The sequence below is a fragment of the Aedes albopictus genome, chromosome 2 (genome assembly GCF_035046485.1).
Source record: "Aedes albopictus strain Foshan chromosome 2, AalbF5, whole genome shotgun sequence".
NCBI lineage: Eukaryota > Metazoa > Arthropoda > Insecta > Diptera > Culicidae > Aedes > Aedes albopictus.
In genome coordinates this window covers 496,077,052-496,093,963 of record NC_085137.1, presented here as the reverse complement: position 1 = coordinate 496,093,963, position 16,912 = coordinate 496,077,052, and the positions used below count along the sequence as shown (strand labels likewise).

Below are 16,912 nucleotides of genomic sequence, written 5' to 3'. Positions count from 1 at the left end.
AAACAAAAAGTGGACAAAAACCGTAAAACATGAAAAAGTTTTGTCTGTCGCATAATTTTTATTACCGATTTGTCTAGGTAGTCAAAGCAAGAAATCGAAAGATAAAGAGTAGTTCTTTCAAATGAGGTGAAATAATTGTTGTTTTGCTGGGAAATCTTAGAGTTCTGGAGAGCCAAAGTTGAGCCATTTGTATGGAGATTTCAATTTTTAGCGCTCCGTCACGAAAGGGATATGGGACCTCGCGATGCAGGCGACTTGCCCCGCCAAAGCTCTACTCCTCAGTGGGGTAGCATCACACTGCCCGCACCTTATCATGATGATTGCTGTCATCGACGCTTGCTAGGGGGAGAACACCCAAGAGGAATGTCTCTAATCTTTGTTCACACCTTGCAGAACCAACGTACCTTGGACACCGCCTTCCGATTTGCAATAGTAAGCTGTTCATTGGGTTTCTGACAACTTCAGCTCATAAAAACCTCCGTTGAGCTTCCCCGTCGCCAGCACTACATCATCTTTCTACACTAGAGCCTCGGTACTTTTTTTCCGTGTTGGGGACATAATGCCACTGCGACCATTAATTTGTTCTATTGTGGCGTCATCCTCTTCATTTTTTTTGCCGTTCTGAAAAGAACCGACACTATCACGAGTGATTATCCTCACAGCAAAAGCCTCGGCACTTACTGATTATAAAATTAATAATTATTATAGTGGGTCAAGTTGGAGGAAATGCCAATGCAGAACCCGTAGCTTCCGGGAAGGTAAGCCCAGCTCCCTGGGTTAGTGGGTTGGTGTCAGGCCCTGCGAGCCAGCCGTAAAAAAGACTAGCACCGGAAAATCAACAAGAGAAGAATGCGAACCGATACCAATGGCGACGACCACAGCGACGAAAAGGGACTTGCGATTGGAAGCTCGGTACGTGGAACTGCAGATCTCTCAACTTCATCGGGAGCACCCGCATACTCGCCGATATACTGAAGGACCGCGGGTTCGGAATCGTAGCGCTGCAGGAGGTGTGTTGGACAGGATCTATGGTGCGAACGTTTAGAGGTAATCATACCATCTACCAGAGTTGCGGCAACACACGTGAGCTGGGAACAGCTTTTATAGTGATGGGCGACATGCAGAGGCGCGTGATCGGTTGGTGGCCGATCGACGAAAGAATGTGCAGGTTGAGGATCAAGGGCCGATTCTTCAACATCAGCATAATAAACGTGCACAGCCCTCACTCCGGAAGCACTGATGATGACAAAGACGCATTTTACGCGCAGCTCGAACGCGAGTACGACAGCTGCCCAAACCACGACGTCAAGATCATCATAGGGGATCTAAACGCTCAGGTAGGCCAGGAGGAGGAATTCAGACCGACAATTGGAAAGTTCAGCGCCCACCAGCTGACGAACGAAAATGGCCTACGCCTCATCGATTTCGCCGCCTCCAAGAACATGGCCATTCGTAGCACCTTCTTCCAGCACAGCCTCCCGTATCGTTACACCTGGAGATCACCACAACAAACGGAATCGCAAATCGACCACGTTCTGATTGATGGACGGCACTTCTCCGACATTATCGACGTCAGGACCTATCGTGGCGCTAATATCGACTCTGATCACTATCTGGTGATGGTTAAACTGCGCCCAAAACTCTCCGTTATTAACAATGTACAGTACCGGCGGCCGCCCCGGTACGATCTAGAGCGACTGAAGCAACCAGATGTCGCCACCGCATACGCGCAGAATCTCGAGGCAGCGTTGCCGGACGAGGGTGTGCTCGATGTGGCCCCTCTAGAGGACTGCTGGAGTACAGTCAAAGCAGCCATCAACAACGCAGCCGAGAGCACTATCGGGTATGTAGAACGGAGTCGACGAAACGATTGGTTCGACGAGGAGTGCAGAGCGGTTCTGGAGGAGAAGGATGCAGCGCGGGCGGTAATGCTGCAGCATGGAACCCGACAGAATGTGGAGCGATACAGACAGAAGCGGAAGCAGCAGACCCGTCTCTTCCGGGAGAAAAAGCGCTGCCTGGAAGAAGCGGAGTGCGAGGAAATGGAACTGCTGTGCCGTTCACAGGAAACACGGAAGTTCTATCAGAAGCTCAACGCATCCCGCAAAGGCTACGTGCCGCAAGCCGAAATCTGCAGGGATAAGGATGGGAGCCTCCTGACGGACAAACGTGAGGTGATCGAAAGGTGGAAGCAGCACTTCGACGAGCACCTGAATGGCGAAGAGAATGTAGGCACGGAGGACCAAGGCAGCGGAGGAAATGACTATGTTGGTGCAGCAGAGGACGGGAACGAACCAACTCCCACGCTGAGGGAAGTTAAGGATGCCATCCACCAGCTCAAAAACAACAAAGCGGCTGGTAAGGACGGTATCGCAGCAGAACTCATCAAGATGGGCCCGGAAAAGTTGGCCACCTGTCTGCACCAGTTAGTAGTCAAGATCTGGGAAACCGAACAGCTACCGGAGGAGTGGAAGGAAGGGATAATCTGTCCCATCCACAAGAAAGGCGACAAGTTAATGTGTGAGAACTTTCGAGCGATCACCATTTTGAATGCCGCCTATAAAGTGCTATCCCAGATCATCTTCCGTCGTCTTTCACCTAAAGTAAATGAGTTCGTGGGAAGTTACCAAGCCGGTTTCATCGACGGCCGGTCGACAACGGACCAGATCTTCACCGTACGGCAAATCCTCCAGAAATGCCGTGAATACCAGGTCCCAACGCATCACCTGTTCATCGACTTCAAAGCGGCATACGACAGTATCGACCGCACAGAGCTATGGAAAATTATGGACGAGAACAGCTTTCCCGGGAAGCTGACTAGACTGATAAGAGCAACGATGGACGGTGTGCAGAACAGCGTAAGGATTTCGGGTGAACTATCCAGTTCATTTGAATCTCGTCGGGGACTACGACAAGGTGATGGACTTTCCTGCCTACTATTCAACATTGCCCTGGAAGGTGTTATGCGACGAGCCGGGCTCAACAGCCGGGGTACGATCTTCACGAAATCCAGCCAATTTGTCTGTTTTGCGGATGACATGGATATTATTGCTAGAACATTTGGAACGGTGGCAGAACAGTACACCCGCCTGAAACGTGAAGCAGCAAAGGTCGGACTGGTGGTGAATGCGGCTAAGACAAAGTACATGCTGGTAGGTGGGACTGAGCGAGACAGGACAAGCCTTGGCAGCAATGTTACAATAGACGGGGATACTTTCGAGGTGGTAGAAGAATTCGTCTACCTCGGTTCCTTGCTAACGGCTGACAATAACGTGAGCCGTGAAATACGAAGGCGCATCATCAGTGGAAGTCGTGCCTACTATGGGCTCCAGAAGAAACTGCGGTCAAAAAAGATTCACCCCCGCACCAAATGTACCATGTACAAGACGTTAATAAGACCGGTGGTTCTCTACGGGCACGAGACGTGGACGATGCTCGAGGAGGACATGCAAGCACTCGGAGTTTTCGAGCGACGGGTGCTAAGGACGATCTTCGGCGGCGTACAGGAGAACGGTGTGTGGCGGAGAAGGATGAACCACGAGCTCGCTGCACTTTACGGCGAACCCAGCATCCAGAAAGTGGCCAAAGCCGGAAGGATACGATGGGCAGGGCATGTTGCAAGAATGCCGGACAACAACCCTGCAAAGTTGGTGTTTGCTAACCATCCGGTTGGTACAAGAAGGCGTGGAGCGCAGAGAGCACGATGGGCGGACCAGGTGGAGCGTGATCTGGCGAGTGTTGGGCGTGACCGACGTTGGAGAGCTGCAGCTGCAAATCGAGTATTATGGCGGCAAATTGTTGATTCAGTATTATCATGAATTTGATGTTAACTAAATAAATGAATATAGTGGGTCAACGTTGTATGGAGAAACTTTAAATTTGATCGCATCAACCCGGAACAAAGCTTTTTCAAACTGTATTGGCGGTCAAAGTAACTGTGCAAAATTTGGAAGCGATTGGTTGCGTCCCCGTATTCCGCATTGCGATTGAAATTTGTATGGAAGTTAGTATGGAAAAACGTACTTTTTTGCATTTTACTCATACGTTGAATTCTTTTTGTCTATTAACATGTAACTAGTTACGTTAAAGTATAGCCTAGGATATGCTGAAAAACTTTGCCGAAGACCGCAAAGTCAGATCACTTGTGAAAAAAGATATTCACTTGGTAACTTAGGCCAAAAATTAAGATTTTATTATTGATGTTATTCCTTTGCATGTTAAATGTTAAGCACCACCGGGCAATATGTATGTTATAACTTTTTTCACAAGTGTCGGATCACTTTGCGGTCTTCGGCAAAGTTTTTCGGCATATCCTAGGCTTTACTTCAACGTCATTAGTTAGATAGTTTTAGACAAAAAAAATCAATTTATGAGAAAAATGCAAAAAAGCACGTTTTCCCATACTAAATTCCATACAAATTTCAATCGCAATGCGGAATACGGGGACGCAACCAATCGCTCCCAAATTTTGCACAGTTGCTTTGGACGCCAAAAGGAATCGAAAAAGCTTTGTTCCAAAAAATCGACTTTGTTGACCCAGTCTTTTTTTTTTTGTGATACCTGCTCGGACAGTGTCCAGTTACTAGGCCAGAGTATGTACATAGAGCTCTCTTGTTGAGCTCTAAGAGCTTTTTGGTTTTATAAGCATTTGGTGTTATAAATCAATTTTTTAATTGCAATTTTTGACATCCATCCAATTGGATATCACCCTCTGCTCAGCCCAGCATTTCAGATCCATTTTAATTGTACAGTTTGATATTCCGCAGAATGGTTCTGGACCAACAAATTGTAAATTGGAACCACTTTTAGCAAGCTCGTCTGCCATTTCATTCCCTTCAATGCCGCAGTGACCTGGAACCCAGTATAAGTTTACTGAGTTCCCTTGACACAGCCTGCGCAGTGAAAGAATGCATTCCCAGACAAGCTTTGAAGTACATTTGTAAACGCACAATGCTTTTAGTGCAGCTTGACTATCTGAGAAAATACAAATATTTGCATATCTGTATTTACTCTCAAGGCAGATATTTGCGCATTTCAAAATAGCAAGAATCTCTGCTTGAAACACCGTAGGATAGTGTCCCATCGCCACTGATGTTTGTATTCCAGGGCCGTAGATTCCTGCTCCCGTTTTTATTCCAACTTTTGAGCCATCTGTATAGAATTTGATTGATCCTTGACGAACAGTGGGACCTCCGACTTCCCAATCTGCACGAGTTGTTTCGTGCAACTTGTAAAGAACATCATGGTTCTCCACAGGTTTCATCCAGTCTTTAATCATTTTCATTACTGGCCTATTTTGGAAGTATTGTGAAATGCTCAGGTGACCTACAAGATCACCTGGCATAAACTTTTCAATTCGTTTAAGTCGCAGCAATTCCTTTTCTGCTTCTAATTGCACGTACTCGTGCAAAGGTAGCAGATTGAGAATCGCATCTAAAGCTTTTGATGGAGTGCTACGCATCGCTCCTGTAACAGCAATGGACGCAAGACGTTGGATTTTCGCAAGCTTTGATTGCGTGGTAGCCTCTTTTGTTTTTGGCCACCAAACAAACGAAGCATACGTCACTTTTGGGCGGATTATGGCAGTATAAATCCACATTATCATTTTTGGTTTCAAGCCCCACTTCCTGCCAATAGTTTTGGAGCCTAACCAGAACGCACTTATTGCCTTACCTATCACGGACTCAATTTGAGCATTCCAGTTCAGTTTGGCATCCAGAATCAAACCTAAGTATTTGACTCGATCACTAGGATGAATTTGTATCCCTCCAAGCCGAAAAGCTTTTAGGTTGATCTTCCTTCTCCTAGTGAAAGGGACAATTACGACTTTTGACGGGTTGATGCTAAGGTCCTCCTTAATACACCATGAATGTGTATAGTTTAGGGCCCTTTGCATTCTCTCCGAAACAGTTTCGTCATACTTTCCTCTCACTATTATGACTATATCGTCTGCAAAGCCTACAACTTCGAAACCTCTTTCCTTCAAGCTTCTTAGAAGATCGTCTACAACTAAGGACCACATTAGTGGTGAGAGGACTCCTCCTTGAGGGCAACCCTTTGTTGCCCTTACTGTTATAGAAGAACTTCCCAGCTCAGAGGTGATTTCTCTTTTTGCAAGTACAGTATGAATCCAATGTATGATACATTGTTCGAAGTTTTTATTCTCCATGGCACGCTTCATAGATGAATAGGAGGCATTATCAAATGCTCCTTCTATATCTAAAGAGGCGCATAGAGCTATTTCTTTTGCTGAAAACGTTTTTTCCACCTTTGTTACTAGCGAGTGAAAGTCCGTAACCGTTGACTTACCAGATTGATAAGCAAACTGGAAGTCAGACAGGGGATGCTCTTTTATGTAAGAAGAATTGATAAAATCCTTCAAAACCTTTTCCATAGTCTTCAACAAAACTGAAGAAAGACTAATTGGTCTATATGCTTTCGGATGCGTTTTATCTCGTTTCCCCTTTTTCGGGATAAAGATAACTTTTACAAGTCTCCATTTTGATGGAACGAAATTCAATCTCAAACTAGCCTTGAACATCTCAATTAGTGATGGAACCAACACCGCTTCTCCGTTTTGAATCAGTGCTGAAAATATCCCATCAACTCCTGCAGATTTAAAAGGCTGAAAAGATCTTATCGCATTTTCCACTCTGGCCTTCGTGAAGATTTCATCAGCTAAATCTGAGGCGGTGTTTACTGTACAATTTGACTCCATTGAGTTTATACTAGGACATCCTTCACCTTCCAGAGATATAGTATCATTGGAATCCACACTTAGAACCGAACCTGGAAAATGGGTTTCCATCATTAAATCCAAAGTGTCACGAGGAGTTTTGGTAAAAGCTCCATCGTCACGCTTCAGATTTCCCAATTCATTTGCATGATCTTTTGCAAGCGTTTTTTGTAGTCTAGCAACTACAGGAGTACTGTTTATGTTTTCACATGTCAGCACCCAAGATTTTCTTTTAGATTTTCGTATTTCGTTGTTGTACTCAGTCAGGGCTTTCCTATACTGAGTCCAATCTCCCGTTTGTTTCGCATTTTACGAGAAAATTTTCTTAGGCGATCCAGTTTAAAGTTCCACCATGGCACGTCTCTAGTAGAAGACGATTGTATGGTGGGACAACTGCTGTTAAAGGAATTGATGATACTTTCATTTACTCTTTGAGAAAATGATTCCAACTTTTGGGTTGAATCGATAGTTTCCTCCATTGTAAATGAATGCGAATTCAACAATTCTACATATTGATCCCAGTTTGTCTTCCTGGGATTTCTAAATGCAGTTCTAGAATAATCTCCACCGCTACAATTGAAGATTATGTGTTTATGATCAGATAGAGAAATCTCATCTGATACGTGCCAGTTTGTGATCTTGTCAAAGATTGCAGCGTTGCACAGTGTTAGATCCAAGACCTCTTGTCTGATTGCATTTAAGAAAGTAGGTTTATCACCATTATTACAAATGTCTATATTGTTCGAAGACAGATACTCTAATAGTGACTCACCTCGACTGTTAATATCCGTACTACCCCAAACCGTGTGATGCGCATTGGCGTCACAGCCAATGATGAACGATTTGTTGTTTTCTTTACAGAATTGAACAAATGATGCGATCTCAGGAGGAGGTACCTCAGGAACATCACCAGGAAAGTAAGCTGAAGCCATAGCGATCTCAGTTTTACCCCTAGTGGTTGGTACCTCTACCATGACCGCAACAATGTCCCTTCTGATAAACTCTGTAATAGGATAGCATTTTAACGTTTTGCGTACTAAGACAGCGGTTCTGGGTGAATCTTGTTGCTCATCATAAAATAGTTTACTATTTTGTGTCAGAACTCCAAGAATCTTTCGTTTATTGGACCATGGCTCTTGAATAAGCGCCACTTCTAGTCCTTCTTTTTTAAACCTTCGACTCAACACAGCAGAAGCACCTTTTGCGTGATGAAGGTTTACCTGTACAAACTTGATTCCAGTCATGAAAATATACATTTACCCACTTTTGTTAAGCCTCGGAATTGAGACTTAATAAAAGTAGCCGATTATCCCGGAGACAAATTAGGTCCACTGCGTCATTTCTCCGTTTAACACAGTAAGGGCAAAAATACTGTGGAGGGTGCCCTGGTTCTCCACAGGCACCGTTAGTGGCTAGGTTTTTATTAGACCCCCCTAACCATTCATTCCTAGGCACGGTACGCATTAAGCCGCTTGACACCATGAATTAGGGGTCACCTGTTAGTGGACTCTTACCACCGGAACAGACGGTCCGTAGTGTTATTCTTAGCCAGTTGAAGGAACTGCTACCGACACTACACGGCTATCTAGGCTGATCGGGAATAGAAATTAATATGGATGATCAACTTCTTTCGAGCCCGAACAGCCGGAAACCCAGTCTAATAATTATAATTATCCAGCTTGTTCTTGGTTTAGTTTGCTTCTGGAGAAATCCACATTCTTTGTACAAAGCTTGTTCCAGAACCCTCAGCTATTCGGAAACACAGTTCTGCACTACACGCATGTAGTAAAAGTTCAGCTTCGAAAGTAGTGAACACTATATGATGGACAACTTCTTATGCATATCAACAGTATTGTAAAAATCTCCCCCATTATTTCATTCGATAAAAATACAATTCCTAATTATCACACTTAACATGGCAACAGTTAGTCGACCACATACAGCGATCCTGACCACTTGTAACTCATTTGATAAAGTAACATGAAACGAACTCACCAATCCATCTATTGTCCACCAAAAATACGTTTACACTGTGTTTATATTTAATGGAGAAACTAACTCCAAAATTTCCCACCACAAGGCGCTACCGTCGTTTCGTAGATCTCTCCCCGCACTCATCCGGAAGATTCCGTCAGTCATCGTCTTATCCGAAGAATATGGTGAAATCACGGCCGGCCTTATCGCCATCGCATCGGTTTGGATTTTATCGCAACGCAACAGCCAGCACCAACAACAACACCTCGCGAACGGAACCGATAAGCAAAGATAAACTGCACATGCCGAACACGATTTATTCCGTTTTGTGTTTGCGTACGGCTACGGATTTCACTACTCCGAACGGAAAGAGTCGACCAGCATAGCATGTGAGTGGTGTTCTAGTTCTAACAGCGGAAGTAGGGTACGTGAAATTTGTGATCGGTTCGATTAGGGGTGGTGCAATCTCCCTGCCTCCTTACTGGTTGATCTCATTAGAAGGAGGAGACGGAAAACAATAGACCGCGGGTTCCGACCCCAGGTACGCGAAAGAGAGAATACCATGTCCGCATATATCGTGATTCCGTTGATAGTGTTTGTGCTAATAGTAGTGTGGATGATGGTGGTGAGTTTCGAACCAACATGATGTACGGTGCATATGGAACAATGAAGCTACGCATGTATATGGAGATTTACAAAAATAGATGCATTAAGTGGGATTAAACGATTTAGGAGATATAGGGCGAAGATAAGCCGGACACGTATTTATGCATGTTCCTTCCTAAAACAACTAGACTCTAACATAACACTGAAACATGCCACTGGAGCTTCTAATACTTCAGCCGTTCATCATCCCAATCCGCCATAGTTATCGTAGACGTACCAACGACTTTTCTCCTTTTTCCAGTACACAATCGACAAAAAATACAACAGGACAAGAGTTTTGCAAACAAGAGGTAAGTACGAACGATCACCTACTCAAACAGGTCAAACAATTTTCTATTTATTTATTTATTTATTTCGTCAACCGTTTGTAGACTACATACATACATAATTTGTTCTATATTCTATTGTATCGTACAGAGTTGAAATATTGTTTTAACTTTACGCGAGACATGGACAAGTCGATGATGATTAAGCAGAATTTTTCTTGAAAAAACATGAAAATTCTATTAGTATAGGGAAGTGGAACCATCTCGACAGAGCTTCTATTTTGGGTATTTTAATTTTAATTTGTAGCCATTATTTTAATTTTAAGCCAATTGGTTCGAAATTGACTGAATTATAGCAAAAAGTGCTCAAAATACCAGCCACTGCCCAAGTAGCTCGGTACCCTAACAGATGTTAAACCAAGAACAAAATTTATTCCAAAACCTATGCTGCCGTGAATCGCAAGTCAGTCCCATCTGCATTTTGGGCAAAAATGAGTTAATGGCCGTTTTCGAGCTTACTTCGGATGATCTTTCGGCTGAGTGCAAAACAATATAGTTTGTTCAGTAAAATTGAAAAACAACACCAAGTCAAATTATCCCATAATTAAATGTAATCGCAAGTCAGTCCCATTATGAACTTGTGCACTCTCCAGTACAAAACCCAACACTACAGGGTGCGTGCGATATTTTTGCACTAAATCATATCGTAATCATAAAACACGTTTTAAGGACTGTTCATTTTATAAAGAGGACAACTTTGCAAGGCTATAAAAAGAAAACGCGTAGTTCAAATTTGAGCAGCCTTGGTTGGTTGTTCAGTTCATTATATTAGCAGATAATAACTATAATTAAATTGGGTTAAAATGGTTGGACTTCATAGAAATGTGGCAAAGTGTTGGGAGAGGTCAATTTTTCGATCCCCAAAAACTAAAGATAAACACAAAATTACTGTAAAACATCGGTGTATCGTTTTTAATTTCATAAAAGTGTTTGCCATACTGCAGCAGTATGAGTGATACATATTCTGGCAAAATATAGACCTAATCGGAATATTAGTTGTTGAGATATTAAAGTTACAAGTTGGTCTCGATTTTCAGTACAAAATTTATTTGTTAAACAAAAAATATGAGAATATTAAATTTTGAATGTTTTCAATGGATCTAGCCGAAAGTACTAATAATGCAATTTCAAATGCAGAAAACTGCTTCTTGATAGCATTGTTGGCTTGGTTACTGTGCTTCATGGCAGTTACCGGAGGAAAAAAAGTTTCGTTCTTTGAAGTTTCTTCTAAATAACGATGTAACCCATTGCAAATACAACATAACAATGATGTCGAAAATAAAACTTTACATGTAGTTATTTTCAAATAAGGTATATAATCACATAGGATCAAGCCTTGCTGAAAATAAATAATAATAAGCTTCTCTAGAATCGATAACTTGCATTTATGGGGCAAAAAAATATGAAATTTTCCACTATGGCCATAATTAAGGATAAAATTTATGATGAAGACTGTACTTTAAAGCATATTTTTCTTCGGTATAATTTAGAATGCGATTCTCTTTTATACTGGACAAATTTTGAACTGAATCCGTAGCGTTATTGCATCACTGGACTTAAATAAGTATGTTTTATCAATTTCATTGATAACAAGGCAACTTACTATATCAAGCTGTATAATGCTTGGTGCATTCTTATTGACCAACTAATACGTTCTACCTTTAGTAGAATAGTATTAGATCCCAACACATTGAAAAGTTCTTAAAAATTTAAAAGTTATGTATGTGGAAAATTATGTAGAATTTTGAGAAATTGGTTTTTACTAAGTTTTAACGAAAACCGCTCCTGTTCCATTACTAAGGACAATTTGTATAATGTTATATTTTTCCTACACTGTAGAATAGCTAATGAAGTTTATGCAAAAAACTGGTAATGATTTTATTGAAAAATAAAAAAGATATCACACAAATAAGGTGTCCTCTTTATAAAATGAACAGTCCTTAAAAATAATTCGACAATAGATCTATACTAAATGATTTTTTCGCGAACAATTGTGATTATTTCAATGATTTAGGAAGAAAAAAGTGGTCCTAATATCGATCCTGAGAACCGCTGCAAGTCCGTTTTAGTGTTGTTCTCTATGTTTTGGTCAACAATTGCGTTTTTTTTTGCTAGGTTTCTAGCTGCACTCTGAATAGAGTTGAAACCTCTACACTAGACCCGAAGATAGGAAAGAGTACGTAATCTTTCAGAAGCAGTTTGCCAGCCGTACGCGGAAAATGATATCCATTAAGACACTGTTGCAACTGACTCAGAAAGCTACGGTAGAAGGTTGGAAAGTTTTCAATTGGTCAGTCAGTCAGGATTTGCCTATGTAGTGTTATGGTCACACGGTTTGTGTTTGTCTTCTTGTTTGATTTTGTGGTATGGTTCAATATGTTTTTCTTCTCGTGAAGTCAGTTGTCGTATGTTTGTTTTTTTTTCATCGAATCAATCGAACCCTGTATGTTAAAATACAGTCGATCCTGTGTCAAATTATTTTCTTGATTTCGCTAATCGTTTTCTACTTCTCTGTGTTCATCTTTTATGTCCTTAAATTGTCATCGGTTCAAAACCCACAGAAACGTGTAACTGAACTTCTGATATTTTCTGTTGGTGTCATAATACCATCTAAGAGATGAACAAAAATACGCCAAGTTGGTCAGTTGATTGCAATAAAATTTCAAAATAATAAAGATTGCATGTCAACTATTATGTATTCATCCCCCTACAAATACTATGAAAAATATTAAAATTCGTTCAATTGTCCTATCGGTCCTACCTACATAAACCATGTCATTTTCTCAAGCGTAGCCTAGAAATGTCAACCCAGTCATACACAAGTAACGTTGTTCAGCTAATAAAAAGCAGTCAGTTTTTGTCCAAAATGTCACGTCGAACGCATTGACGTCAACAATGCGTTTAAGTGTTCGCACGTTAGCTTCGAATCTATCAGCACAATTAAATGCTGCAAATCTCCTTCCCACTATTAATTCTTCAGTCGATTTAAATTGCTTTATTTAAAAAAAAAAATGACACTTACATTGTAAAAATTTGGAGAAGCGACTATGACATTAATAATAAATTACTAATCAAAATCAACCGAAAAACGTGGGAAATAGGCCCAAACAACATATTGAAGTCAGCTGGCTGCAAATGGTTCCAAAACCTGTCACAAATGCTATAATACTTTCATTAGAATTTGTAACGATCATCAAAACCTTCTCAAATCCAACCGACTTGGAACTATTGCTTGGGAATAGACTCTAGTGAGCCCTGGCGGTTCCTCCGAGTTTATCGAGCATGTCTGATGCGTATGATCAGCCATACTCCATCTGCAGCAGCCGGTTCGTGATGAACCGGTCGAGGCGCATTAAAGTGTTAAAAAGGTGATATGTTTCACTAAAGAACACTACATTACAATAATCAAATTGAAACTCCTTCACTTTAATACCGTCAACCCCTGTGAACTTGGCCAGGGATTTTGGTCAACAATTGTGTTATTTTAGGTAAAACTAGAATATTTTTTTGTACGAAGAGCTCCAATGGTATCAACGTTATGTGTGCCGTTCAAAAAATATCCCATAAATTTGAAAAAGAGGTTTCTAGAAGACGAAAATGCGAACAACTTGAGTATAAATATATGAAGCAGCTGCATACTATCTGCATTTTCTCAGATGTCAAGAACGCTATGAAGCTGATTTTTTCAGTGTAGTTGGGGGATTCCATAGGCTTGTTACCTACAAAAACTACATCGCTGGAATGGAAGATAGCGGAGAAATAACTGGAAGAAGTCGGAAATTCTAATTTGAGCAATGGTATTCTACAAATTTGAGCTGAATTGATAAGGTCTTAGGTATCGCTCGACTAGTCTGAAGTTTATATGGTAAAACTGGTACAAATATGTGCAGGAATGGCATAGTTTTAGTTTTCTACCACTAGATGGCACTGGAAGCGTTCAATAACCCTTATTTTTAGTATTATTATAGGGAATTCTATACGGAACATCTTTGTTGAAGACCGCTAAGTGATCCGATACTTGCTAAGTGTATCGAAAAAACAACCAGTTTTTATTGATGCTATTCGATAATGTGTTAAAATCACCACGTCAAAATTTAAATTATTATTTTTGAAGCATATCTGTATCATTACGTCTCGTGTATCATTATCGGGCTTTTACACATTACATTTTACTGATTTTGTCTTATTTACACAACAAATAGTAGAACCCGAAATGTTATTGGGCGCGCTAGTGTAAAACATAGGATCTGAAAATATTTTCTCATACCACCACGTTTTTGATTATTAATGGTTTTATATTTTTCACAATTCACTAGAAATATGGTGCATTTGATGATGTGGGATTTATATACCGTATTTAGTGGACTGCGCACTGAGTCTTCATAAGTGCGAAAACGTGAATGAAACTGCGCGATTGCATCAAATCAAATTGATGTCTTCGGCGCACTATTTCTTCGATGTATGCTGAATAACTGCTCTGAAGGCACCAAGTTGATTGGATGCAATCGCGCACTCTTATTTGCGTTTTCGCACTCGTGAAAACTAGTGCGATAGTCCAGTGATGAACTGGAAAGCTATAATTTTATTGCAAACCTTTGATGAAATATTCCTGTTTGAAGGTTAGTGCAAAATTACCGCACGCACCCTGTATAGAACGTTTGTTTAAGTATGTGAGTGTTTCGTGACGTTAATCTCATCACTTGCGTGTGTCTAGAGCATTTTGATCAGTTGTCAGCAGGGAATGAAATTATCAGCAAATTGAGACGAAAATTGGCGTTTTCCGAGCAATCGAACAATTCAACGATTGTTTTTCCAGTGAGAAATGTTTTGTTTAGCTATTTATTTAGCTATTTATTTATTTATTCATTGGTAATTTTAACTGACCAATTCTTGGTCTTATTAAAATGTGTTCTTAATACTATACAACTACGTTAACACAAACATTGATAGATTAGGCTATGACAATCAATCTTTCATATAATATTAACAAGTTTGAGTAAAACACAATAAAGATACCGATTTCAACAAAAGTAATGAAACAGCTAACAACAATCAAACACAAAATTACCGATTTCTTCACGATTGGTTTGGTTTCCAAACAACGTGGCGATTTTCAAATTCTTTAAATTTAAGATGTTTAGGCCACGTAGAAGGCTGCAATGCTAACGATTTCCATTTTTTGTCCAACATAATTTTAAAAGAAATATAATCTCTTTCAAATTCTATCTGCTTAGAACCAAGCTTCCTCACCTTAACTTTACAGTAATCGTCAATATTCAAGCTATCACATACAAGCCTAGTAATATCTTCATTTGTAGTTCTACAATCAACGTTGGTTAAAAAGAGAGAGAACGTATCGCCAATATCGGTTTGCGTTAAAGATGTGGTGTTGCCAATAGATCCACATTCGCTCGTATCTCGAGTTCCATTGAGTAGCTGGCTATTGTATGCAGCAGGAGAAACGGGCGTAGAATGCTGCTGCCTATACGTTTCCTGTTCTGTGCGTTGAGATATCATCGTAGTGAGAACATCAACAATATCGCTCACTTTCGTTTTCAGCTCCTCGATTTCGGCTTCACATGTTGATTTATGAGCGCAGCAGTTAATCGATTCAACGGTTTCTACATCCTCGGCGGCGGAATCGGTGGTGGCATCACGAGAACTGCAATAGTCTGCCAAACACGCATCGCACATCCAAAGAATGTTTTTGGCGAACAAAGCACGAACGGTTTCCTCAGCCAAGCCAACACAGTCAGCGTGATATCGTTTCGCACATTTTCCCTCGCAGACAGTGTATCGTTCGATCTTACGGTCGATGGCGAGCGCGCATTTGTTATACTGCATTACGGTGAATCCAAGTACTCACAGTCGCAAAAGTGTGGAATGGCGATTGCAGATTCTGAAGATTCTAATTTTGCTGTCGCTTTTTAACTCAATTAGAGCACTAGATCTTTTTGACGATATAACACGAAGATAATAATGATCAGTTTATCACTCAACGGTACAGGAACAATTTTTAGACGTGAATAAATACTATATTCAGCACAAATAGACTCAGCGAATCAAACAAGCAGTCGGTTACGAGGCGGTAACTCTAAAAGTTGTTTATCGGTCGCTGTGCTGTTGTCCACGGCCAGAACTGAAAATCACTCTTGCTATTTTCGCTATCCAACTTTATCGCCTTGCCAATTATCGCGATAATTATCAGAACGCAAATAACAAAAATTGGGCTACCAACGGGTTTCGAACCTAGACGCTCCACAAAAATGTGTCTTGGCGCGCATTATAACCATGTGACCACACAAGCTGCTCGAGAGAATGAAGAAATTTGATGCATAAAAGCTACCTTCGGTGACGACGGCAAGACGGAAAGGCGAACAAAGAGCAGAAAGCAAACCAGTCGACTTTTCATTGCTGATGATAATCCATTTTCGGCGCTGCGGGACGAGCGAGAACGCATTCTCGGGAGAAAACCGGGTCTGAATTTATCGCACGTCTTTTTACGCTGATAATGCGTGCGAGACAGTTTTCTATGATCGCGATCGTGATCGATAATTTCATTCCCTGGTTGTCAGTTGCCCCAACAAACGAACACAATTCGCTTATCGGAGCGCAGTCGTGACGTGACCCAACCAGCATCAACAACGTGCACTGGAGACCTGATGACAAGAAAGAAGCGTTCTACGCGCAGATAGAGCAAACATACGATGGTTGCTCACCGCGTGACGTGAAAATCGTTGTCGGCGACATGAACGCGCAGGTAGGAAAGGAGAAGGCGTACAGACCGCTAATCGGGCGAAACAGCCTACACGCCGTATCGAATGATAACGGCCAGAGATGCGTAGACTTTGCAACCTCCCGTGATATGGTAGTCCGTAGCACTTTCTTCCTCCGCAAAGATATTCATAAAACCACCTGGAGATGACTCGACCATCAAACAGAAAACCAAATCGATAACGTTATAATCAACGGTAATTTCTTCTCAGATATAACCAATGTCCGCACATACCGCAGTGCGAATACAGATTTGGATCACTACCTACTACCTAGGTATTACCACACGTCGAAATCGAACGGCGCGGCTCAACATCGAGCAGCTGCGTAACGTAGAAGTGGCTCTAGACTACGCGCAGCAGTTAGCAGCGGCCCTTCCAACGAAAGATCAGCTTAGCGCAGCTACACTTGAAGATGGCTGGAGGGACGTCATCCG

The 16,912-nt window shown here is 41.5% G+C and overlaps 1 protein-coding gene across 1 annotated transcript in view; it reads left to right on the top strand.

The window, feature by feature from the left end:
- The window catches only part of LOC109408584 (septin-7), a 184,515-nt gene that overhangs the window by 152,792 nt on the left and 14,811 nt on the right, over window positions 1-16,912 (top strand). The window contains exon 12 of the mRNA XM_062854313.1: window positions 9,618-9,666. Coding sequence (XP_062710297.1) covers window positions 9,618-9,666 — 49 coding nt within the window. The remainder of the gene's footprint in view (window positions 1-9,617; window positions 9,667-16,912) is intronic.